This window comes from Somniosus microcephalus, chromosome 13 (assembly GCF_052327205.1).
Source record: "Somniosus microcephalus isolate GS21.2 chromosome 13, FLI_Smic_1.0, whole genome shotgun sequence".
Lineage (NCBI taxonomy): Eukaryota > Metazoa > Chordata > Chondrichthyes > Squaliformes > Somniosidae > Somniosus > Somniosus microcephalus.
In genome coordinates this window covers 60,716,423-60,742,853 of record NC_140999.1, presented here as the reverse complement: position 1 = coordinate 60,742,853, position 26,431 = coordinate 60,716,423, and the positions used below count along the sequence as shown (strand labels likewise).

The 26,431-nt window shown below is 49.2% G+C and overlaps 1 protein-coding gene across 2 annotated transcripts in view; it reads left to right on the top strand.

Annotated features, from left to right (window-relative positions):
* Positions 1 to 277: 277 nt before the first annotated feature.
* Positions 278 to 26,431, top strand: part of dapk3 (death-associated protein kinase 3) — a 49,060-nt gene continuing 22,906 nt past the window's right edge. The window contains exons 1-2 of one of the 2 annotated variants that reach the window (XM_086004953.1): positions 278 to 395; positions 9,167 to 9,321. In XM_086004953.1, coding sequence (XP_085861079.1) covers positions 9,236 to 9,321 — 86 coding nt within the window. In that variant the 5' untranslated portion in view covers positions 278 to 395; positions 9,167 to 9,235. The other variant, XM_086004954.1, reaches the window with a different exon arrangement.

Here is a 26,431-nt window from a genome sequence, read left to right as displayed (position 1 = left end):
AATTTCCCCCCTTGCGGCCAATTAGAAGAGAGATGCTCAGTTAACGCCTTACGTCATTTCGCTCGATGATTGGCTTGAAAGCCGTCCTATCAGAAATGCGTGAGAGGCGGGGTCTGAGTTAACTGCTGTACGTCATGCTGCCGGAAGGCCGACTACATGATTGACGCACAGCGCAGCCAATCAAACGGGTATCTGTCGGGTGAGGAGGCGGGGCCTGAGTTAATTGCCTTACGTCATGCAGCCGGAACGCCGGCTACTTGATTGACGCGCGGCACAGCCAATTAGGCGGGCGTCGAGCGTCGAGCGTGTGACGTCAGTTCCTGCCGGTTGCTGTGGCCGGTCTGGGAGTGTGAGAATGGCGAGTGAGAGCTGAGTAATCTGGTGCTGAGTCTGGGGTAAGGCCATTGATCATCTTCCCTCCCCGACACCACACCGCACATGGACGGACAGGCACCAGGGAAGCGCTGAGTGACCCATTCCTCTCCTGGTAAAGCAGTGGTTTTCTCCTCCTTTGGGTGAGCAGTGAGTGTGGAGGCAGTGAGGATGGGGCTGAGCAGGAGCCCAGGGCTCCCAGCTCCTCAACCCTCCCCTCCTGGGCAGTTTTCAGTACTCAACCCTCTGTGAATGTCATAAACTGCAAGTGTCTCAGAGGAAGTGTGGACATTGTGCTGTTTGTTAAATATAATTTCAAATTTAGTTATTAATTTATATTGGAAAAATACCAACCTCCGGACTACAGAATTGGAATGGGGAGAATTCTGACTTGAGTTACTCGAGGGGAAAGGGGAGAGAAAGGGGCTGTGCTTTTGTAGAGTAAATTTTAAATTGCCATTGGAATGTGTGGTATGTGGGGACCTAAAATGCTTCTAGAGCCTGTGATGTGATGCACACATGGGCTGGGCTTTATTCATGGAACAGTGTATATCTATAATGGATGTTTCATTGTCCTCAAAGTTCATAGTTATGTCTTAAATGCTTCAAAATAATCTAGGCTTGGCCCAGATTAATTTATTTTAAAATAATGGCAAAAATGTAACTATATTAAAAAAAAAAAAAATCAGTGATTTTGTTGAAGCTGGTTAGGTTTTATTTAGAGATTCATTTTAAATCCAGGGTGTGCTAATATTATGTATGGTGTGAAGGCTTTTGTTAATGGATACCATGGACTGTTTGTGTGCTGTATTATACAGTGTAACAAGCTGTTGTAGCTATAGACATTGTGGCGTGATGAAAATTGGGGATGCGCAAGAGGCCTAACCTGGAGGTGGCCAGAGATCTCTGAGGGTTGTAGAGCTGGAGTAAGTTACAGAGATAGGGAGGGGTGAGGCCATGGAGGGATGAGATTTTAAAATTGAGGCGTTGGTCAACCTGGAGCCACTGTAGGTCAGCAAGCACAGGGGTGAACGTGATCCTGACCAACGGATCCACCACAGACCCAATTCACGTACGGACCGGGGTCAAGCAAGGCTGTGTCATCGCACCAGTGCTCTTCTCGATCTCCTTGGCTGCAATGCTCCATCTCACCCTCAATAAGCTCCCCGCTGGAGTAGAGCTTCTCTATAGAACAAACGGGAAACTGTTCAACTGTCGCTTCCAGTCCTGATCCAAGGTTGTCCCATCCTCTGTTATTGAATTACAGTATGCAGACGATGCTTGCGTCTGCGCACACTCGGAGGTCGAACTCCAAACCATTGTCAACGCCTTCACCAAAGCATATGAGAACATGGGCCTTACACTAAACATCCGTAAGACAAAAGTCCTCTACCAACCTGCCCCCGCCACCCAATCCTGCTCCCCGATTATCAAAATCCATAACGAGGCCTTGGACAACGTGGACCACTTTCCATACCTCGGGAGCCTACTGTCAACAAGGGCAGACGTTGATGACTAAGTCCAACACCGCCTTCAGTGTGCCAGTGCAGCCTTCGGTCGCCTGAGGAAGAGAGTGTTTGAAGACCAGGACCTCAAACCCAGCACCAAGCTCATGGTCTACAGAGCAGCAGTGATACCCACCCTGCTGTATGCCTCAGAGACATGGACCATGTACAGCAGGCACCTCATAGCACTGGAGAGGTACCACCAACGCTGCTTCCGCAAGATCCTGCAATCCATTGGCAGGATAGGCGCACCAACGTCGGTGTTCTCGCTCAGGCCAACATCCCCAGCATCGAAGCTCTGACCACGTTCGATCAGCTCCGATGGATGGGTCTCGTCGTCCGCATGCCTGATACGAGATTCCCAAAGCAAGCGCTCTACTCTGAGCTCTGACACGGCAAGAGAGCCTCAGGTGGGCAGAGGAAACGCTTCAAGGACACCCTCAAAGCCTCCTTGAAAAAGTGCAACATCCCCACTGACACCTGGGAATCCCTGGCCCAAGACCGCACAAAGTGGAGGAGAAGCATCTGGGAAGGTGCCGAACACCAAGTCTTTTCGCCGGGAGCAAGCGGAAGCCAAGCGCAAACAGCGGCAGGAGCGCACGTCAACCCAAGCACCCCACCCACCCGCCCCTTCAACCACTGTCTGCCCCACCTGTGACAGAGACTAGGTCCCGCATTGGACTCATCAGTCACCTGAGAGCTCATTTTTAATGTGGAAGCAAGTCATCCTCGGTTCCGAGGGACTGCCTAAGAAGAAGATGATGGGTGAACGGGACTTGCTGCGAGTTAGGATGCGGGCAGCAGAGTTTTGGATGAGCTCAAGTTTATGGATTGTGAGAGGCCGACCAGGAGAGCATTGGAATAGTCAAGTTTAGAGGTAACAAAGGCATGAGGGTTTTGGCAGCAGGTGAGCTGATGCAGGGGCAGAGAGGGGTGTTAACCAGATGGAAGTAGGTGGTCTTGATGGAGTGGATATGGGGTTGGAAGCTCATCTTGGGGTCTAATAGGACGCTACGGTTGCAAGCGGTCTGGTTCAGCCTCATAGTGGCCAGGGAGAGGGAGGGAGTCGTGGCTAGGGAATGAAGTTTGTGGCAGCGAACTAAGACAATGGCTTTGATCTTCCCAGTATTTAGTTGGAGGAAATTTCAATCATCCAGCACTGGATGTCAGACAAGCAGCGTGACAGTTCAGAGGCAGTGGAGGGGTCGAGAGAGGTGGTGGTGAGGTAGCCCCACTGCAAGTCACCATTTTCAGCAAAGGAGACTAAAATAAAAATGGTTGTAACTCATAGCTCAAAATGCTAACACAACACCAATAAGCGTACGGTTACCTTCCCTTATAACACTGAGGTAATGTTGAGCAGTCAAGTAGATAATGCTCCCCTTTTAATTCTTCCAGGAATGGTGTATTGAAAATGAAAAGACAGTGTTACTAAAGCTGCAACCTTGCTGTGCTACTCTGTTGCAAGCTGAGTTTATGCATGTTGAGGAAAAATTTAGACAGAGTTACAAGATATTTCATGGGCCAGAGGAAGTACTTTTAATCTTTAGACTGTTTGCTGGCCAGACTGTGACCCTGAGCTCATTAAACCATGGCCTATTCTACCTGTTCTGCTTCAGGTAGCTGTTAAAGATCCCATGCCACAGTTTGAAGAAGGGCAGGGGAGTTCCCCCATGTCTTGGCCAACACTCAACTGGTCATTTAAAGATGTGATGAGGCAAGCCTTTTCTTTTACAGTTTATTTTGGAGGTGTCATAAAATTGAATAGAATTCAATATTGAATTGATGAGCTTCAGCCTGGATGTGTAAAAACAGTGAGCTAGCAAGGAGCTCCACCGAGAGTATATGGTGTCCACCCCAGGAACCCTGCAGTACCTGTCAGTAAAATTCATCCACAGTTGATGCATAATACTCTTCCTTCCCACGCCCCTCATCTCCCTATTGAGAGAAATTTATAATTAGACTGTAACTTGGGGCTGTTAGAAGATGAGAATTTGAGGTGCCGTTGAACCTCCCGAGACACTCAGTTAGTACTGGCTCTGGCTTGAGCTTCCAGATTGGGGATCTGTGCACATTTTCTGGGTTTTTTTTTCTGGCTAATTTCTCCACCTCCCCTGGCTGAGGGGTGCTGTCCCTGTCAGTGCTGCTCTGGCTAAGATCACCTAACCCAGCACAGATTGAGGAATGAAACGTTCTGGTCTGGCTGACTTAGCACAACATCAGCTGGCAATTGGGTGAACGTCTATGCTTTTTTTATTTGTACACGCACATCTGCAATTGCCATTCCCATCCTGGACCAGCACTGGGTGCTTCAGTTTTTTATTAAACGGTGAATTATCTGAACTGTATACCAATATGTAGCAAAAGCATTTGCAAAACTGATGGAGTTGTGTATCTGAGTTTTATTTAACATAGTCAGACTTGATCTCCACATTTTTGAGGCTGACAGAACCTGAAGCTGTCATTAAGTGCAGTTAATTAGGTAAATCTTTAGGTTAAACTGTAAAAGGATGATGGGTTTTTAAGGGTGCATTGTGTTCTTTATGGTTATGGCTTGTGACTGGGATGTGGTATTGTGATTCTGCATTGGAATGTGTTTACTTTGAACATCCTCTCTAAATGAGTTATCGAAGGGAAAATAATTCCAGTGTTGTCGTTGGAATGTGATAGGTCAGTACTGTGAGATGTGATGGAGTGTACTGGAATACTCTCCACTTGCCTGGATGAGTGCAACTCCAACAACACTCAAGAAGCTCAACACTATCCAGGACAAAGCAGCCCGCTTGATTGGCACCCCATCTACCACCTTAAACATTCACTCCCTCCACCACCGGCGTGGCTGCAGTGTGTACCATCTGCAAGATGCACTGCAGCACCTCCCAAACCCGCGACCTCTTCCACCTAGAAGGACAAGGACAAGGGCAGCAGGCGCATGGGAACACCAGCACCTCCAAGTCACACACCATCCTGACTTAGAAGTATATCGCTGATCCTTCATCGTTGCTGGGTCAAAATCCTGGAACTCCCTCCCTAACAGCACTGTGGGAGTACCTTCACCACACGGACTGCAGCGGTTCAAGAAGGCGGCACACCACCATCTTCTCAAGGGCAATTAGGGATGGGCAATAAATGCTGGCCTTGCCAGCGACGCACACATCCCGTAAACAAATTTTTAAAAATATGGGAAGTGTGCAATGAATATATCACCCATAGATGGCACAGACACGTCTTGTGCTGCTATTCAGTGCATGTTTCATTGCAGGTTAGGTTGCTGGGATGCGAAACTGAGTAAAAGTTCTCCCTGAATTAGAGGTGGGTAATAGCAGCGTTTGGCCCTGTTAACATTGTAAGTCACTTGGTGTGCTTAATGAAAACTCTGATCATTTAATTGTTATTTCCATGCATCTTGTGCAACTGGCACTGAGAGCTTAAACTCTGTTCCAAGACTGTAGTTAAAGGTTCAGGTAATTTAAATAACACTGATTTTACCATCGGACACAGCCCTGTCCTGTAAAAGAGGCATCAGTGAAGCTTGTAATTGCCCATAACCATGTCAGAGTGTGGGGATGTTGGGCGCCCGTGAAATTGATACAGGTAATGACTGAAATGTCTTGCCGTCGCAAATTAAATTTGCTATGTTTATCAGTTTAAAGTAAACTTCAGCTCCTTCCTACTTATGAGCCATAGAGGAACAATGTACCTGATTACCTTGCGTTGTGAGCTGTCCTATAGGCTGCTGTAAGCACTCAGACTGCAGTGTGGACAGTGAATGCCCACTGCATCCATTGTGCAGCACAGAGATGCCAGCTGTGATGTATAGGCTTTGCTCTAGATCACGAGAAAACGCCAATTCAGCCTGCAGAAGCTCATCCCTCTACGATCCCATCCCTCCCATTATAGCTTCCAGCTGCATTTGGAATATCCCTAAGGTTTTTGCTTCCATTACTCCACCTGGCAAAGTATTCCAAACATTTATTATCCTTTGAGTAAAGAGCTTCTTCCCAATATCTGTTGTTTTATTTATTTCTCACTCATTTCAATTGTGTCCCCAGTCTTAGTTTCCTACTTTGCTGTAATTAAATCCAGAAGTTTTCTAAAGTTTTAAATTGTTTTAGTCTCTATGCATTGAGGTCCTTGTTGCTTCCAAAACCGAGTACAAAGGACAGGGTATTAATATTTGATAACCTGCTCTGCTGGATTCCTCTCGTGGTTCTACTCTGTACCAGATATAATGCTGCACAGCCACAACCTAAGGAGCTGCTCCCACTTGTAATCTTTATATAACTTTTTTCTAATGTGTTCAGAATCTGGGACTAATTTTCAAAGCTCATCAAGGGAGACCATCTCCAGGGGTTAAAATAACAACTGAACAACAGCTTGCATTTATATAGCACCTTTAACAGCCCTAGAATGTCCCAAGGTGCTTCACAGGACCATAAACAGTCAAAATTTGATATTGAGCCACAGAAGGTGATATTAGAGTAGGTGGCCAAAAGCTTGGTCAAAGAGGTAGAGAGGAGTGTCTTAAAGGAGGAGAGAGATGGAGAGGTTTAGGGAGGGAATTCCAAAGCTGAGGACCGCAGAGCTCTCTGGAGGGTTCTAGGGCTGGAGGAGGTTAGAGATATGGGGAGGAGCAAAGCCATGGAGAGATTTGAGCACAAAAATGAGAATTTTAAATTTGAGTTGCTGAACCGGGAGTCAGTGTAGATCACCGAGCACAGGGGACTAGCATTTCTGGCTGCAAGCGAGTAGCAGGACTGTTCCGTCTGATGGACTTCATTCTGGACACCGCACCTTAGAAAGGATATATTGGCCTTGGAAGCAGTGCAGCGCAGATTCACCAGAATGTTACCAGGGCTTCAAGGGTTAGATTATGAGGAGAGATTACATAAACTAGGCTTGTATTCCCTGGAATACAGAGGGTTAAGGGGTGATTTGATTAAGGTTTTTAGGATTTTGAAAGAAATTGATAGGTTAGATAGAAACCTTTTCTCATGGTGGGGAGTCGAGGATAAGGGGACATAACCTTAAACTCAGAGCCAGCCATTCAGCAGAGAAGTTAGGAAACGCTTCTTCATGCAAAGGATGGTAGAAGTTAGGAACACTTTCCTGCAAAAAGCAGTAGATGCTAACTCAATTAATTTTAAATCTGAGATTGATAGACTTATGTTTGGTAACAGTATGGAACCAAGGTGGTTAAATGGAGTTAAGATACAGATCAGCCATGATCTAATTGAATGGTGGAACAGGCTCAAGGGGCCAAATGGCCTCCTCCTGTTCCTATTCTACAAGTCCCTCAGTGCTTGCAATCTGACACAGTAGCCTTTTAACATACCACTTCCAGCAAAGGTGTGGAGATGCCGGAGTTGGACTGGGGTGGACAAATGTAAGAAGTCACACAACACCAGGTTATAGTCCAACAGCTTTATTTGAAATCACAAGCTTTCGGAGCGCTGCTCCTTCTTCAGGTGAAGTGGAGAAATGCATAAAGACACAGCTTATATAGTCAGAGAATCATGTCAGATGTTTACAGGTAACCTTTCCAACTGCCATTTATCACACCTTGGCAGGGAGATAATCACAGCAGTCAAAGGTGTGAATGGTGTCCAAACAGGTCAGTCAGGGAAACATTACATCAAAGAACAATGAGGTGGGGTCACAAGGGGTCAAATATTGCAGATGCTGGGGTCTGTATGAAAAACAAAAAAACAGACAAAAAAACATTTTTTTTGGCTGGAAATCACAGCAGGTCCAGCCGCATCTGTGTAGAGAACAAGCCAATGTCGACTCGAGTCTGGATGACCCTGCATCAGGTGGGGTTACATGTAGCGTGACATGAACCCAAGATCTCGGTTAAGGCCGTCCTCATGGGTGCGGAACTTGGCTTCCAGCAAAGACCTGTGTGCGCGCGCGAGAAACGGCAAATTGTTCCCTTTACATTAGCGTCAGTGTCTGGTCCTGCTGCCTCTTGGTTGTATTGTGCACTTCCTTGTGTAGTGTTTGTAACATGCTCATTGACCTCACACCAAGCCTGAAGAATAGAGCTATTCAAGTTCCTACAAATCAGAACTATATCGATAGTGTATTATTGTCAAAGGGGAACAAATGGCTGTGACTTTAATTCCGGTTGCAGGGAATGTGAGTACATTGTCTTTTTGTTGCATGCATTCATGCCAAGCACACCCCTATACTGTGCAAGACCCTTTTACCTATTCTGTGCATTGCCAATTATAGAATATAGTACAGCACAGAAGGAGGCCATTTGGCACATCGAGGACTCGTTGTGTAAAAATGTTTTTCCTCTGGTTCCTTTTGCCAATCACCTTAAATCTGTGCCCTCTGGTTATCAACCCTTCAGCCTTCAGAAACAGTTTCTCTTTATTTACTCTATCTAAACCCTTCATGATTTTAAACATCTCTATCAAATCTGCCCTTGGCCTTCCCTGCTCCAAGGAGAACAACCCCAGCTTCTCCAGTCTCGCCATCTAACTCCATTCCCTCATCCCTGAAACCAATCTAGTACATCTCTTCTATACCCTCTCTAAAGCCTTCACGTCCTTCCCAAAGTGTGGTGCCCATAATTGGACACACTACTCCAGCTGGAGCTGAACTAGTGTTTTATAAAGGTTCAGCATAACTTCCTGGCTTTTGTACTCTTTGTCTCTATTTATAAATCCCAGGCTCCCGTAGGCTTTGTTAACTATTACTTCTAAAACCAAATAATTTTCCATCAAAAACCCAATATAAATTCACCTTCTGCTTATATTTTTATAGTTAAATGATTGAAGTGACTTGCAAAATTTTGAAGAATACAGTGCATTTATGAAATTAAAGCAGCCTTTATCTCAAGCACCCTCTGTGCATCTTTCAGCAGTTTTATAAAGGCTGCGTAAGTTCACTTTAGATCATTGGGTATGTGTTTAAGCAGCCTGTTTAAGTGGAGCCACTTGCTCTTGACAGAAGTATAGTGGTGTAGAAGTGATTGGAGGACAAGTAGCAGTACATGCACTGTGCTTGTTCCAGTCACACGCTGTTCACAAACACGAGCTGTGCAGTGAAAGGTTTGTCGTGCCCTGTTCGCAGCTGCTCACAGATTTGAATTGCAACAGAGGCAAGCCGTCCTTCGATCCTTGACCTCTTAAAAACGATGAATCCCTAAAAGTTAGGTGCATTATGTAAGTGGAAAGCGATGTTTTTAATTCCCAGTAAGTTATCAGTTGGGCTGTTTTTAATGTTTCTTTCAACTGTTAAATTTAAGTGATGGTGTTTTGTGTATGTTTGTGTTCTAGACCTGCTGTTGAAATGGGAGGGATTTTCCTGGGCAGCAGCATCTCCAGTTGATATTTCTCAAGTGGATAATGACATTGGATCTGACCTGCTCAATGGCGGTTTTCAAGCAAGATAATGTGGAGAAGTACTATGAGATGGGCGAAGAGCTGGGGAGGTGAGATAACATGGCCTGCTGATTGTGTTGACTTTGTCACTATCTTTACAACCTTGACATCTGTGGTTATGACTTGTCTCCCTGAAATTATCGCATCCTTTTACGCACTGAATTTCAGACAAACCAGGTGCTAAACAAAGTTGAGAGAAATTGTGTGGAATTGATGAGATCTGAATCGTCCAGTAGGATCGACTTCAGCCTGTATTCCCTTTTTTCTTCCCCACTTCAGAATTGCGTGGCAACCAGTCTAATACACGTGGATACATGATCCCAAAAATATTTCAGATGTACCTTGGGAATATTAATCAGCACTTGCTGGGTTTGTGTTACATGAAAGAGATGAATAGTTAACCGCATTGGCTTAAAGAGCACAATCCCTTTGTAAACCTTTGCTGCTAATTTCGGCTGTGGCTCAGTTGATAGCACTCTTGCCTCAGAGTCAGAAGGTTGTGGATTCAAGTCCCACTCCAGAGACTTGAGCACAAAAAGCTAGGCTGACACTCTAGTGCAGTGCTGAGGGAGTGCTGCACTGTCTGAAGTGCAGTCTTTTGGATGAGATGTTAAACTGAGGCCCCATCTGCTCTGAAATAGACGTAAAATATCCCACGGCACCATTTCGAAGAAGATCAAGAGAGTTATCCCCAATATTTATCCCTCAATCAACATCGCAAAAAAACCCAGATTATCTGGTCATTATCACATTGCTGTTTGTGGGAGCTTGCTGTGTGCAAATTGGCTGCCGTATTTCCTACATTGCAACAGTGACTACACTTCAAAAAGTACTTCATTGGCTGTTAAGTGCTTTGGGACATCTGGTGGTTGTGAAAGGTGCTATATAAATGGAAGATTTTCTAATTCTGGTATGATATCTTTTTCCCATCTGAAGCTAAAAATACAAATATTAAAATGGTTCCATATTTAAGCAGCATGGTCATTGACGCGGGTTTGATAGGCTTTCTCCTCCTGAGTTTGATTGTTTTGGGGTTTCTTTTCGTACTTTAACTTGATCTTGCGTTAAATGTGCGACTGCAAATGTATAGGGCACTGCAGCTGAATGTAGTTTTTTATGTGCTGGTTTCTTGGCTCTGTCGAGAGGTGATAGCCGTGGCTCAGTGATAGCATTCTTGCCTCTGAGTCAGAAGGTTGTAGGTTCAAGTCCCACTCCAGAGACTTGAGCACATAATCTAGGCTGACACTCCAGTGCAGTGCTGAGGGGGAGTGCTGTCTTTCAGATGAGACATTAAACCTAAGCCACGTCTGTCCTCTTGGGTGGATATAAAAGATCCCAAAGCACTATTTGCAGAAGAGCAGGGGAGTTCTCCCCGGGCCAATATTTATCCCTCTACCAACATTATCTGGTCATTATCTTGTCCATGCTATTGCGGTGTTGTCACAAGCACAGCTATCCACAGAGAGCGAAAGAAAATCGGTGACTCGACTCCTGTCAGGTACCGTTATAAAGTTTGGTCGAGTGCACTGTTGGTTGAGGAGCAGATTGCCCCTCTTGGGCTGAGATTACTGCCCAAAATGAAAGCATTGCAAAGTAAGTAACTGACTAAAAGCTTCTATAGATATTAGAAGAGAAAAAGATTGGTGAAGTCAAGCGTAGGTTCCTTGCAGTCAGAATCAGGGGAATTTATAATGGGGAACAAAGAAATGGCTGACCAATTAAATACATACTTTGGTTCCCAAGGGAGGACACAAATAATCTCCCAGAGATGTCGGGGAAGATAGGGTCCAATGAGAGGGAGGAACTGAATGAAATCAGTATTTGTAGGGAAATGGTGTTAGGGAAATTGACGGGATTGAAGGCCGATAAATCCCCAGGGCCTGATAATCCACATCCTAGGGTACTTAAGGAAGTGGCCCTAGAATTAGTAGATGCATTGCTGGTCATCTTCCAAAATTCTATAGACTCTGGAGCAGTTCCCATGGATTAGAGGGTAGCTAATGTAACCCCACTATTTAAAAAAAGGTGGTAGAGAGAAAACGGGGAATTATAGACCGGTAAGCCTGACATCGGTAGTGGGAAAAATGCTAGAGTCCATTATAAAAGATGTAATAGCAGAGCACTTGGAAGACAGTGACAGGATCGGACAAAGTCAACATGGATTTACAAAAGGTAAATCATGCTTGACTAATCTACTGGAATTTTTTGAGGAAGTAACTGGTAGAATAGATAAGGGAGAACCAGTGGATGTGGTGTATTTGGACTTTCAGAAGGCTTTTGATAAGGTCCCGCATAAGAGATTGGCATGCAAAGTTAAAGCACATGGGATTGGGGGTAAGGTACTGACTTGGATAGAGAACTGGTTGGCAGACAGGAAGCAAAGAGTTGGAATAAATGGGTCTTTTTCCGAGTGGCAGGCAGTGACTAGTGGGGTATCGCAGGGTTCGGTGCTAGGACCCCAGTTATTCACTATATATTAATGATCTAGACGAGGGAACTAGATGTAATATCTCCAAATTTGCAGACGACTCAAAGCTGGGTGGGCGTGTGTGCTGTGAGGAGGATGCAGAGAAACTCCAGTATGATTTGGACAGGTTGGGCGATTGGGCAGATGCAGTATAATGTGGATAAATGCGAGGTTATCCACTTTGGTGGCAAAAACAGGAAGGCAGATTATTATCTGAACGGCAATAGATTGGGAAAAGGGAAAACAAGACCTGGGTGTCCTTGTGCACCAGTCGCTGAAGGTAAGCATGCAGGTGCAGCAGGCGGCTAAGAAGGCAAATGGTATGTTGGCTTTCATAGCGAGAGGATTAGAGTACAGGAGCAAGGATGTCTTGCTGCAGTTGTACAGGGCCTTGGTGAGACCACACCTTGAATATTGTGTGCAGTTTTGGTCGCCTTATCTGAGGAAGGATGTTCTTGCCATAGAGGGAGTGCAGCGAAGATTCACCAGACTGATACCTGGGATGGCAGGAATGACGTATGAAGAGAGATTGGGTCGATTAGGCTTATATTTGCTAGAGTTTAGAAGAATGAGAGGGGATCTCATTGAAACATAAAATTCTAACAGGACTAGACAGATTAGATGCAGGAAGGTTGTTCCCGATGGAGGGGGTGTCCACAACCAGGGGTCACAGTCTAAGGATAAGGGGTAAGCCATTTAGGACTGAGATGAGGAGGAATTTCTTCACCCAGAGAGTGGTGAACCTGTGGAATTCTCTACCCCAGAAGGCAGTTGAGGCCAATTCATTAAATATATTCAAGAAGGAGTTGGATATATTTCTTAAAACTAAAAGGATCAAGGGGTAAGGGGAGAAAGCAGGGACCGGGTACTGAATTTGGATGATCAGCCATGATCTCATTAAATGGTGGAACAGGCTCAAGGGGCCGAATGGCCTACTCCTGCTCCTATCTTCTATGTTTCTAAGTAGCAAGCTTCAGTCATCGTGACAACCAAGTGGTGATCTTCACGTGAAACGTGTTCCATTGGATCAGTGGTGCTGTGTGGTTTCACTGTTGCGATGATCGTTGCACGCTTGTGTCTGCTAGGAGTTTTAAATGTTCTAGTATGCAGTGTGAAAATGTGAATACTCTGTTAATGTTGAGCTTGCATTAGTGGGTGAATAAATACTTGTTCCCATTGGGCCAAAGTGCACCTTTAGGAACGTGCACTTCTGAAATTTCAGTTTTATTCAATAATGTGGGAATCTACTTATCCTACCCCCAACCCACCCTGGTCACCACCCCCCAAAAACTTTCACCCCCACCTTTACAGTTGTCTAGCAGCACACTATTATTGAGCTGAGAGGGAGGTGGTGAGCTGCTTCTTTGGGCTCTGGCAATGCTGCTGTTGATCCATTCACTTGGTGCTGCTGGTGTTCTTCTAACTGCACAACCGGGATTGGGAGCTTGTCTGAATGGAAGTATTATCTCGTCACTCTGGCACAGTGCGCCACAGATCCAACATTGTACTCCTATTGGGAATGGATATCTGGCGTGTAGATGGCAATCGGATTATATTCTCATAAATTAGCTATTAGCGATATCTTGACTACCCCGGAGATGACAAAGATTTGAAGCTCTTTAAAAATGCTGCAGCTTCAAAATTTCAGCTGAAACTTTGAAGTTTTTTTAAGGAGTTGACGTCATTCCAATTCTGGTGTTGAGCCTTCAAGCGTAAGAAGTGTCCAACGAACACCATCTGGCTTACTCATCTTGTGCAAACTGACTGTGTGAGAGATTATTGAAGGGTTTGAATCATTCTTAGTCAGTGAGTCATTGTTGTCTTGTAGACTGAAGGGCAGACCAGTGCCTTTATAAGGATATAAGTATTTCCTGTAGCACGTATTTGTTATGATTAGCTCATTACTTTAGTATTTGCATTACAGACCCATATCTAGGAGCCTTTACATAAGACGGATGTTTTCTGGAAGACCAAAACATTTTCAAACCACAAACCAATACTTCAGATTTTTTCTTCTAGGCTCCTCTCTTCCCCACCTAGGCTTAAATTGGAACTCTCCCTACAATCTGCCACTGTGTGGAATGGCATATTAATATGCCAACATAAGGTGGCTGTGCCGAGCGACAGATGTTTTGTATCTTTTCACAACTTTTGTTTTGAAATTTGAGGAGGATTTTATGTTCTGTATCCCTCTGATTTTCTTTTTAGCTGCATGATTTTGCTTTGTTTGATTTGTGTTTTCAAAGCTGGCCTAGGCGTGTAAATGTTACACTTCAGTGATTTACAGTTTTGATTTCTGCTTGACTTTTTTTCATAAGTTCTTGGAACTTGCAGTTTGCCATGTCCTCCGAGGTGAACTGCTGTAAATAAAGGATGTCTGATTTCCTCCTCCAGTGAATGAGCTCATGATTTTTTTTTCTCCATTTCCACTCCCTTCTCAGCAATGCGCATGTGTCAGTCAGGAGGGTTGTACAGTGCAGCCTGGCATCATCGGCAGGGTTGTACAGTGCAGCCTGGCATCATTGGGAGGGTTGTACAGTGCAGTCTGGAGGGTTGTACCCTGACCCCATCTGCTAGTTTTGGTGGTTTAGGTGGGTGACCAATATTATTCCTCAAACAGATTAACTCATCACATTGCTGCTGTGGAAAGTTGAAGTGCTCTGTCACTGCATTTTGAGTAATTATGTGAAGGGCATTGAATCATTTTAATGGGTTAAGATCCTGAATAGAAGCTGATTTAGAAGCAGTGTAGATGGAAGCATAAAATTATAAAGAGACTAGCAGGGGAGCCCCGTGGTACATGGGCAATTTTGGGCTGCGCGGTCTCCTTGCCCCTGTCTGTTATCCCTCTCGGGCCTGGTCGATGTGTGGGCCGGGAGCCTGGGACTGGATTTGGGTTGTCAGCAGTTTCCAGGGCTCTTTTGGGCCTGGGGGATGTGTGGGCCGGAAGCCTGGGACTGGATTTGGGCTGTCGGCAGTTGGAGAAGCCTAGGCCCGTTTTGCACTTTTTTTAAGCTAAACATTTCTAGCTTTTAATACCTTCAAAGATGAAAGTTAAAGTACTTATAAAACATTTTTGGTAAATCTTATTTTTAAAAAAAAAGAAACTGACCTGGATTATGAAAGTTTTGAGCTGCCCTGGCTGATGTATAATGGCTGACAGATCCCTGAGATGAAAATGATTAGTCCCGCCCCCACACACACTGATTGGTCAACCATCAGGTGACTGAACTGTAGGATTGGTCAATCATGACGGCACAGGATTGGTGGACCTTGACGTCAGTCAATGCTAATGAGTGAATAATGAGTGGAATTTTGAAGGTTTTTTGTATAATGTGCGAACAATTTTTGTCCGACCGAAAAGTAAATACGCTTATGACCGTTCTGGAATTGTAAGCTTTCTTTGGATGTAACGCACGTGTAGGTACGCTCTATAACTTGAGAGTGTATAGCCGGACAGACAAACGGAACACAGACAGACGAACCGCTTTATATATACTAGCTAGAGTGCCCGGCGGTGCCGAGGCTTTTTTGAGGGCATGTTGTTGGAAGAGAGAGAGCGAGCGACTGGGGGGGGGGGGGGGGGAAGAGCGAGCGACTGGGGGGGGGGGAAGAGCGAGCGAGCGACTGGGGGGGAAGAGCGAGCGAGCGACTGGGGGGGAAGAGCGAGCGAGCGACTGGGGGGGAAGAGCGAGCGAGCGACTGGGGGGGAAGAGCGAGCGAGCGACTGGGGGGGAAGAGCGAGCGACGGGGGGGGAAGAGCGAGCGAGCGACTGGGGGGGGGAAGAGCGAGCGAGCGACTGGGGGGGGGAAGAGCGAGCGAGCGACTGGGGGGGGGAAGAGCGAGCGAGCGACTGGGGGGGGAAGAGCGAGCGAGCGACTGGGGGGGAAGAGCGAGCGAGCGACTGGGGGGGGAAGAGCGAGCGAGCGACTGGGGGGGAAGAGCGAGCGAGCGACTGGGGGGGGAAGAGCGAGCGAGCGACTGGGGGGGAAGAGCGAGCGAGCGACTGGGGGGGAAGAGCGAGCGAGCGACTGGGGGGGAAGAGCGAGCGAGCGACTGGGGGGGAAGAGCGAGCGAGCGACTGGGGGGGAAGAGCGAGCGACTGGGGTGGGAAGAGCGAGCGAGCGACGGGGGGGAAGAGCGAGCGAGCGACTGGGGGGGGAAGAGCGAGCGAGCGACTGGGGGGGGAAGAGCGAGCGAGCGACTGGGGGGGGAAGAGAGCGACGGGGGGGGAAGAGAGAGAGAGAGAGACTGGGGGGGGGAAGAGAGAGAGAGACTGGGGGGGGAAGAGAGAGAGAGACTGGGGGGGGAAGAGAGAGAGAGAGAGACTGGGGGGGGAAGAGAGAGAGAGAGAGACTGGGGGGGGAAGAGAGAGAGAGAGAGACTGGGGGGGGAAGAGAGAGAGAGAGAGACTGGGGGGGGAAGAGAGAGAGAGAGAGACTGGGGGGGAAGGGGGGGAAGAGAGAGAGAGAGAGACTGGGGGGGGAAGAGAGAGAGAGAGAGACTGGGGGGGGAGAGAGAGAGAGAGAGACTGGGGGGGAAGAGAGAGAGAGAGAGACTGGGGGGGAAGAGAGAGAGAGAGACTGGGGGGGGAAGAGAGAGAGAGAGAGACTGGGGGGGGAAGAGAGAGAGAGCGCGACTGGGGGAAGAGAGGGAGAGAGCGACTGGGGGGAGAGAGCGACTGGGGGAAGGGAGAGAGAGAGAGAGAGCGACTGGGGGAAGAGAGAGAGAGAGCGACGGGGGGAGAGAGGGAGAGAGAGAGCGACGGGGGGAGAGAGAGAGCGACTGGGGGGAGAGAGAGAGCGACTGGGGGGAGAGAGAGAGCGACTGGGGGGAGAGAGAGCGACTGGGGGAAGAGAGAGAGCGACTGGGGGAAGAGAGAGCGCGCGCGACTGGGGGAAGAGAGAGCGCGCGCGACTGGGGGAAGAGAGCGCGCGCGACTGGGGGAAGAGAGAGAGAGCGCGACTGGGGGAAGAGAGAGAGCGCGACTGGGGGGAGAGATAGAGAGCGACTGGGGGAAGAGAGAGCGCGCGCGACTGGGGGAAGAGAGCACGCGCGACTGGGCGGAGAGAGAGAGCGCGACTGGGGGAAGAGAGAGAGCGCGACTGGGGGGAGAGAGAGAGACTGGGGGAAGAGAGAGAGAGAGAGCGCGCGACTGGGGGAAGAGAGAGAGAGCGCAACTGGGGGAAGAGAGCGCGCGCGCGACTGGGGGAAGAGAGAGAGAGCGCGACCGGGGGGGAAGGGAGAGAGAGAGAGAGCGCGACCGGGGGGGGGAAGGGAGAGAGAGCGCGACCGGGGGGGAAGGGAGAGAGAGCGCGACCGGGGGGGGAAGGGAGAGAGAGCGCGACCGGGGGGGGGAAGGGAGAGAGAGCGCGACCGGGGGGGGAAGGGAAGGGAGAGAGAGCGCGACCGGGGGGGGAAGGGAGAGAGAGCGCGACCGGGGGGGGAAGGGAGAGAGAGCGCGACCGGGGGGGAAGGGAGAGAGAGGGGGAAGGGGGGAGAGAGCGCGACCAGGGGGGAAGGGAGAGAGAGCGCGACCGGGGGGGGGAAGGGAGAGAGAGCGCGACCGGGGGGGGGAAGGGAGAGAGAGCGCGACCGGGGGGGGAAGGGAGAGAGAGCGCGACCGGGGGGGGAAGGGAGAGAGAGCGCGACCGGGGGGGGAAGGGAGAGAGAGCGCGACCGGGGGGGAAGGGAGAGAGAGCGCGACCGGGGGGGAAGGGAGAGAGAGCGCGACCGGGGGGGAAGGGAGAGAGAGCGCGACCGGGGGGGAAGGGAGAGAGAGAGCGACCGGGGGGGAAGGGAGAGAGAGAGAGCGCGACCGGGGGGGAAGGGAGAGAGAGAGAGAGAGAGCGAGCGACTGGGGGGTGTGGTAAACCACTGTTGTTAGTATTGTTGTTCACCACTGTTGTTCACTGTTAGTACTGTTGTTCACTCTTGCATATTGTTGTACTTGTCTGTGCATGCCTCAGCTGACTCCGCCCCTGGCTCCACCCTCATGGCTGGGTATAAAGGTCGCTGCTCGGCAGGCCTCGGCCCTTTTGGATACCAGGCAACCACAAGAGGCATGCTCTGTTCTTTGGTAATAAAAGCCTGTTTATTACTTTATCAACTTCCAGTCTTTTGTAGCAATTGATAGTGCATCAATTTTATTACCAAAGTTAAATGTTGGCTGCGGATGCTGATCAACCGATGGCGCAAAATGCTGAGCAGCAGGCGCTGCTGCGAGCCCTCAGACCAACATGCCTGGACCTAGACCCCCCAAGAAGCGGGTTCATCGACTAAATTCGCACAATGGCTGCGTTGCTTTGAGGCGTATCTGGAAGCCTCGACCGTGACTCTTGATGAAAATAAACTGAAAATCCTGGCCTCGAAGGTGAGCCACCAAGTCTATACTTTAATCCAAGATGCGACGACCTACGCGGCGGCTATCGACCTACTGAAAGGGCAGTATGCACGCCCGGTTAACACGGTCTATGCCCGGCACCTTTTAAGATCTCGCAGACAGCAGCCCGGGGAATCGGTGGAGGCCTTCCTACGGGCACTGCGGGTACTTGGACGCGGCTGCGACTGCAAGGAAGTATCGGCCGCGGCACATGCGGAGGGACTGATACGAGACGCTTTCGTTGCGGGTCTAAGGTCCGACTACTCCCGGCAGAGGCTGCTGGAGAAGGGTGAAATAGACCTGACAAAGGCAGTGTCCCTCGCGCTCTCGCTCGACGCGGCCCACAGAAATATGGACGCTTTCTCCCCTAATCGTCCCGCGCCGTGGACGCCGCAATCTTGGGCCATGGGATCGCCACCTCTGAATGCTGCAGCGATGTCCAAGGCACAAAAATGCTATTTGTGGCCAAGCTAAACACCCTAGAGCACGCTGCCCCGCGAAGAATGCTACCTGCTCCGGCTGCGGGAAGAAAGGTCACTACGTTAGCGCCTGCAAAGGGAAGACCGCTAACGCCAGCAGCGCCGCGTGCGAACTGTGGGCGCAGCCATCTTGCCCGCCATCTTGGGCTCCCCCAGCCGCGTGGGGATCGGGACCGTGGGCGCCGCCATTTTGTCCTCCATCTTGGACGCCTCCGACTTCGGTTATGGGGGACCCGGACTCCACCACCGCCTCATCGGACGACCGCATCGACGCGCTTGAACATACGCTGGCTTCCGTGACGCTGGATCAATCTCTGCCGCATCAACTGTCCAGGTCCATGATGGACATTATGGTAAACAGCCACGCCACTACCTGCCTTTTTGACAGCGGGAGCACGGAGAGTTTTATACACCCCAACACGGTGCGCAGTTACTCTCTCCCGGTCCTGCCGACGCGTCATCGCATCTCTATGGCTTCCAAAGCCCAGTCAGCAGAAGTCGGTGGCTACTGTATGGTGACTCTTTCAGTGCGGGGTACTGAATACAAAAATTTTAAACTTCTGGTCCTGCCCGATCTCTGCGCTGCCGTCCTACTGGGGTTGGATTTTCAGTGCCACCTTAAGAGTGTCACTTTAGCGTACGGTGGACCCCTCCCCCCTCTCTCGGTCTGCAGCCAGCAGTTTTTAAATCGCCCGCCGTGCGCCATTTGCAGCCTCTCCACCCTTAAAGTCTCTCCCCCCCCACCCTCGTTCGCTAACCTCCCCCGCGACTGTAAGCCCATCGCTACCAAAAGTAGGCGTTACAGTGCCGGGGATAGGGGTTTCATTAAATCCGAGGTAGCGAGACTCCTGAAGGAAGGGATTATCGAGAGCAGCAATAGCCCATGGCGAGCACAAGTGGTGGTGGTGGTGAAGACTGGCGGAAAACAGCGCCTAGTTATTGACTACAGCCAGACGATCAATCGCTACACCCAGTTGGATGCATACCCACTCCCCCGCATATCTGACATGGTCAATCAGATAGCACAATACCAGGTGTTCTCGACGATTGATCTGAAGTCTGCATACCACCAGCTCCCCATCAGGGCTGAGGACCGCCAGTACACAGCTTTTGAAGCTGACGGTCGGCTCTATCACTTTCTCAGAGTTCCCTTCGGCGTCACCAACGGAGTTTCTGTCTTCCAACGGGAGATGGACCGGATGGTTGACCAGAACGCGCTCCAGGCCACTTTCCCATATCTAGACAACGTCACCATCTGCGGCCACGACCAGCAGGACCACGACGTTAATCTAGGGAAATTCCTCCGGACGGCCCAGCGGCTGAATCTCACATACAACAAAGACAAATGTATGTTTCGTACTAAGCGCCTTGCTATTCTTGGCTGCGTAGTGGAGAACGGAGTCATCGGCCCAGACCCCGATAGAATGCGCCCTCTTATGGAGCTCCCCCTCCCCCACTGCCAGAAAGCACTGAAGAGATGCCTGGGGTTTTTCTCTTACTATGCTCAGTGGGTGCCCAACTATGTGGATAAAGCCCGACCCCTCATCAAGTCCGCCTCCTTCCCCCTGACAGCAGAGGCCTGTGCCGCCTTCACTCTCATAAAAAGCGATATTGCGAAGGCCACAATGCACGCTGTGGATGAGTCCCTCCCTTTTCAAGTGGAGAGCGACGCATCCGACTTTGCCCTAGCTGCAACCCTTAACCAGGCAGGGAGACCCGTGGCCTTTTTCTCAAGGACCCTCCAGGGCCCCGAGATTCGACACTCCTCTGTCGAAAAGGAGGCCCAGGCCATTGTGGAAGCCGTGCGACATTGGCGGCATTACCTGGCCGGAAAACGATTTACCCTGCTCACTGACCAGCGTTCAGTAGCTTTTATGTTTCATAATAAGCAGCGGGGCAAAATCAAGAATGACAAGATATTAAGGTGGAGAATCGAACTCTCCACCTACAATTACGATATCTTGTACCGGCCCGGGAAACTCAATGAGCCCCCAGATGCCCTATCACGTGGTACGTGCGCCAACGCGCAGGTTGATAGATTACAGACCCTCCACAATGACCTCTGCCACCCGGGGATCACCAGGTTCTTCCATTTTATCAAATCCCGTAACCTGCCCTACTCCATCGAGGAGGTCAGGACCATGACCAGGAACTGCCAGATCTGTGCCGAGTGCAAGCCGCATTTTTATAGGCCAGACAGAGCGAGCCTGATCAAAGCCACGCGCCCCTTCGAGCGGCTGAGCATCGATTTTTAAAGGGCCCCTCCCCTCCTCTGACCGCAATGTGTACTTCCTCAATATAATTGAGTACTCCCGTTTCCCGTTTGCCATCCCTTGCTCGGCCATGACCAGTACCACAGTCATTAAATGTCTGAATGACCTCTTCGCATTGTTCGGTTTCCCTAGCTATATCCATAGCGACAGGGGCTCATCTTTTATGAGCGACGAACTTCGGTAGTACCTGCTCGCGAGAGGCATTGCTACAAGCAGGACCACCAGCTATAACCCCCGGGGTAACGGCCAGGTGGAAAGGGAGAATGCGACAGTCTGGAAGGCAGTCCTTTTAAACTTAAAATCTAAGGGCCTTCCGACCTCCCGCTGGCAGGAGGTCCTCCCTGCGGCGCTCCATTCCATTCGGTCGCTGCTCTGTACACCCACCAATGCCACTCCTCACGAGAGAATGTTCTCCTTCCCCAGGAAGTCCACGTCGGGGATGTCGCTACCAACATGGCTGACTTCTCCAGGACCCGTCCTACTGCGGAAGCACGTGAGGACCCATAAGGCGGACCCCCCTGGTCGAGAGGGTGAGCCTCCTCCACGCCAACCCGCAGTATGCTTACGTGGTGTACCCGGACGGGCGGGAGGACACAGTCTCCATTCGAGACCTCGCACCTGCGGGTGCTCCTGAAACACCCTCTTCGCCACCCACCGCTACTCCTGCCTACCCCCAGGACACAGTCCCCGCACGAGACCTCGCACCTTCGGGTGCCTCTGAGAGACCACCATCGCTACCTCCCATTACCCATGCTCTGACCCCTGTAGACGGCATGCAGCAGCCCCAGGGTCCGCCACCTGCTACACCTCCTCTGAACGAGACATCGGGTTCAACGTTCTGAGAGTGAAGGCTGCACATGCCTCTGCTGTCAGGGGGAAGGAGGTGGACTTGATGAGGGGTCTGGCTTTGTCCGCATAGTTGGGCACCCACTGAGCATAGTAAGAGAAAAACCCTAGGCATCTCTTCGGTGCTTTTTGGCAGTGGGGGAGGGGGAGCTCCATAAGGGGGCGCATTCTGTCGGGGTCGGGGCCGATGACTCCGTTCTCCACTACGCAGCCAAGAATGGCGAGGCGCGTGGTGCGAAACATACATTTGTCCTTGTATGTTAGATTCAGCCGCTGGGCCGTACGGAGGAATTTCTCTAGGTTAACGTCATGGTCCTGCTGGTCGTGGCCGCAGATGGTGACGTTGTCTAGATAGGGGAAGGTGGCCTGCAGTGTGTTCTGGTCAACCATTCGGCCCATCTCCCTTTGGAAGACCGAAACCCCGTTGGTGACGCCAAAGGGGACTCGGAGGAAGTGGTAGAGACGACCGTCAGCTTCAAAAGCTGTGTACTGGCGGTCCTCCGCCCTGATGGGGAGCTGGTGGTATGCCGACTTCAGATCAATCGTCGAGAACACCCGGTATTGTGTTATCTGATTGACCATGTCAGATATGCGGGGGAGTGGGTATGCATCTAACTGGGTGTAGCGATTGATCGTCTGGCTGTAGTCAATAACTAGGCGCTGTTTTTCGCCAGTCTTCACTACCACCACTTGTGCTCGCCATGGGCTAGTGCTACCCTCAATAATCCCTTCCTTCAGGAGTCTTGCGACTTTTTGTCTCCAAGCTCGCTGGCCGCTCAGGCTCTGTATTGAAATCATCTTGGCGCCGGTGCCCGATTTGCTACTCCAGGCCCCGCCGTCCGCCCGCTCTCCGGGCCAAGGTAAGAGCCGGGCTCCGGCCCCACACCCACACCGCCAGGGATCAGCACCCGGGGAACCCGCCCGCCGCCCAACGTGAACAACAAACACCCTCCTCACCTGTCACGGAGTTGAAGTCTCCGAAAGCGGCCACGGTGCCCCGGGCCTCTTCCCCCCGCGCACTCAGGCCGCGCGGGGAAAAGAAAGAGAGGGGGTGGGGGGGAGAGAGTGAGCCGCCGCCCCCGCGCACCTGCTCTGCGGAGCTCTGTGCCACCACCGCCACACCAGCCTTTACTAAGATGGCGGGTAGCGACGCTCGGCTCAGGCCCGCCCCTCCAGCCTTCACAAAGATGGCGGCGATCGTGGGCCGCTTGTTGACCAGGATGGGAGGTGCCTAGCTCGGGCGTGGGTGCGGAGGAGGGGCCCAGGCTTCGAGGCCTACAAAAACGGTGAAAGGTAGGAAAATTAGAGGTTAGAGAAAAGATGTACAAATTAATTTACTTTTTTAAAAAACAATTTGTGTTTTAAAAGCAACTTTTTTTTTTGCTGGAAATGTATATTTGAAAAGAAACACGCAGAAAGCAGGAAAAAGAAATGAAGAGTTTGGAATCAAGATGGCGGCCACTCACCTCATTTCAGAACGATAAGGCCCACCCACACACGCCATGTCACTGAAGCGTAGGATTGGTCAATCGTCCTGTCACTCGACTGTAGGAGGGCCCGCCTGCACGCGCGACGAACCCACCCCCGCGACGCAGCGATTGGTCGACCGTCGGGTCGCTCGACCGTACGATTGGTCGACCTCGACGTCACTCGATGATAATGAGCGGAATTTTGAACGTTTTTTGGATATGGCGGGCGCAATTTTTGTCTCTCCAAAACGTAAATACGCTTATGACCGTTCTGGAATCGTAAGCTTTCTTTTGATGTAACGCACGTGTAGGTACGCTCTATAACTTGAGAGTGTATAGCCAGCCAGACAGACAGATCGACCGCTTTTAGATAGATAGATAGATATTAATAGATTATGAATGGGCAAAACTGTGACAAATGGATTTCAATATAAGCAAATGTGAGGTCATCCACATTGGACCTAAAAAGGATAAATCAGAGTACTTTCTCAATGGTGAAAATCTAGAAGTAGAGGAGGTCCAAAGAGACTTGGGGGTCCATGTACATAGATCATTAAAATGTCATGGACAGGTACAAAAAATAATTAAAAAAGGCTAAAGGAATGCTGGCCTTTTATATCTAGAGGACTAGAATACAAGGGATTAAAAGTCATGCTACAGCTGTATAAAGCCCTGGTTAGACCACACCTGTGTTCAATTCTGGGCACCACACCGTAGGAAGGATATATGGCCTTGGAGGGAGTGCAGTGTAGATTTACTAGAATGTGACCTGCACGCCAAGGGTTAAATTATGAGCGATTACACAAAGTAGGATTGTATTCCCTGGAATTTAGAAGATTATGGTGATTTGATCAAAGTTTTCAAGATATTAAGGCAAGTTGATAGGGTAGATGGAGAGAAACCATTTCCGCTGGTTGGGGAATCTAGGACTAGGGACATAGCCTAAAAATTAGAACCAGACCTTTCAGGAGTGAAGTTAGGAAACACTTCTACACGCAAGAGGTAGTAGAAGTTTGGAACTCTCTTCTGCAAATAGCAGTTGATGCTAGGTCGTAAGAATGGTTACAGCACGGAAGACGACCATTTGGCCCGTTGAGTCCATGCCGGCTCTCTGCAAGAGCACCTCAGCTAGTCCCACTCCCTCGCCCTTTCCCTGTAGCCCTGCCAAGTTTTGTGTCCTCTGCAAATTTTGAAATTGTGCCCTGTACGCCCACTTCCAAGTCATTAATATATATCAAGAAAAGCAGTGGTCCTAGAACCGACCCTTGGGGAACACCACTGAATACCTTTCTCCAGTCCGAAAAACAACCGTTCACCACTACTCTGATTCCTGTCACTTAGCCAATTTCATATCCATGCTGCCACTGTCCCTTTTATTCCATTGGCTTCAGCTTTGCTGGCAAGCCTATTATGTGGCACTTTGTCGAACGCCTTTTGGAAATCTATGTACACCACGTCAACCACATTGCCCTCATCAACCCTCTCTGTTACCTCATCCAAAAAACACAATCAAGTTGGTTAAACATGATTTGCCTTTAACACATCCGTGCTGCCTTTCCTTAATTAATCTACACGTCCACGTGACTGTTAATTTTGTCCCTGTTTATTGTTTCTAAAAGCTTTCCCACTACTGAGGTTAAACTGACCGGCCTGTCGTTGCTGGGTTTATCCTAATGCCCTTTTTTGAACAAGGGTGTAACATTTGAAATTCACCAGTCCTCTGGCACCACCCCTGTTTCTAAGGAGGATTGGAAGATTATGGCCAGTACCTCCGCGATTTCATCCTTCACTTCTCTCAGCGTCCTAGGATGCATCCCATCTGGTCCTGGTGACTTATCTACTTTAAGTACAGCCAGTCTTTCTAGTACTGCGTCTTTATCAATTTTTATCCCATCCTGTACCTCCTCCTTCACTGTCTGTGGCAACAGCATCTTCCTTGGTGAAGACAGATACAAAGAACTAATTTAGCACCTCTGCCGCCATGCATAGGTCTCCTTTTTGGTCCCTAATCAGCCCCACCCCTCCTCTTACTACCCGTTTACTATTTATATGCCTATAGAAGACTTTTGGATTACCTTTTATGTTAGCTGTTATTCTGTTCTCCTACCCTCTCTTTGCCCCTCTTATTTTCTTTTTCATTTCTCTGAACGTTCTATATTTAGCCTGATTCTCAGATGTATTCTCGACCTGACATCTGTCATACGCGCTCTTTTTTTTGCTTCATCTTACTTTCTATCTCCTTCGTCATCCAGGGAACTCTGACTTTAGTTGCCTTACTTTTCCCCCTCATGGGAATGTACCTTGACTGTACCCAAACTATTTCCTCTTTAAAGGCAGCCCATTGTTCGATTTACAGTTTTACCTGCCAATCTTTGATTCCAATTTACCCAGGCCAGATCCGTTGTCATCCCACTGAAATTGGCCTTCCTCCAATTAAGTATTTTTGCTCTAGATTGATCCCTGTCCTTTTCCATATCTAATCTAAACCTTATGATGCTATGATCACTGTTCCCTAAATGGTCACCTACCTCATTTCCCAGAACCAGATCCAGCAATGCCTCCATCCTTGTTGGGCCAGAAACATACTGATCAAGGAAGTTCTCCTGAACACACTTCAGAAATTCTTCTCCCTCTCTGCCCTTTACACTATTACTATTTAACAGGAATGGTAGCATAGTGGTTATGTTACTGAGTTCAAATCCCACCACGGCAGCTGGGGCATTTAAAATTCAGTTAATTAAATAAATCTGGAATAAAAAGCTAGTATTAAATTCCCTGATGGTAGCAAGCCATGTTGGAGGTGACTAGGGAGATTGACAGTATCGAGAGAGATCTGGACAAATGAAGTAGATAGGCTAAATCATAATGAGTATGAGCTTAATATGTAAAATGAAGGGTGACACATTAGTATAACAAATGCAAAATTGTATGTGTACGAGGTATACATGTGTGGTTGAAGCTGGGTACATGTGTGTGTTCTCGGAGGGTGTGGATGCCTTTTAGGTTGGAGTAAAAGATCGGTTAATGTTTCAGGTTGTGGATCAAATATAGGAACATAACGAACAGGAATAGGCCATTCAGTTCCTCGAGCCTGTTCTGCATTCAGTTAGATCATGGCTAACCTGTATCTTAAACTCCATCTACCCGCCTTGGTTCCATATCCCTTAATACCCTTGCCTAACAAAAATCTATCTATCTCTGTTTTGAAATTTTCAGTTCACCCCCAGCCTTTTTTTAATGTGT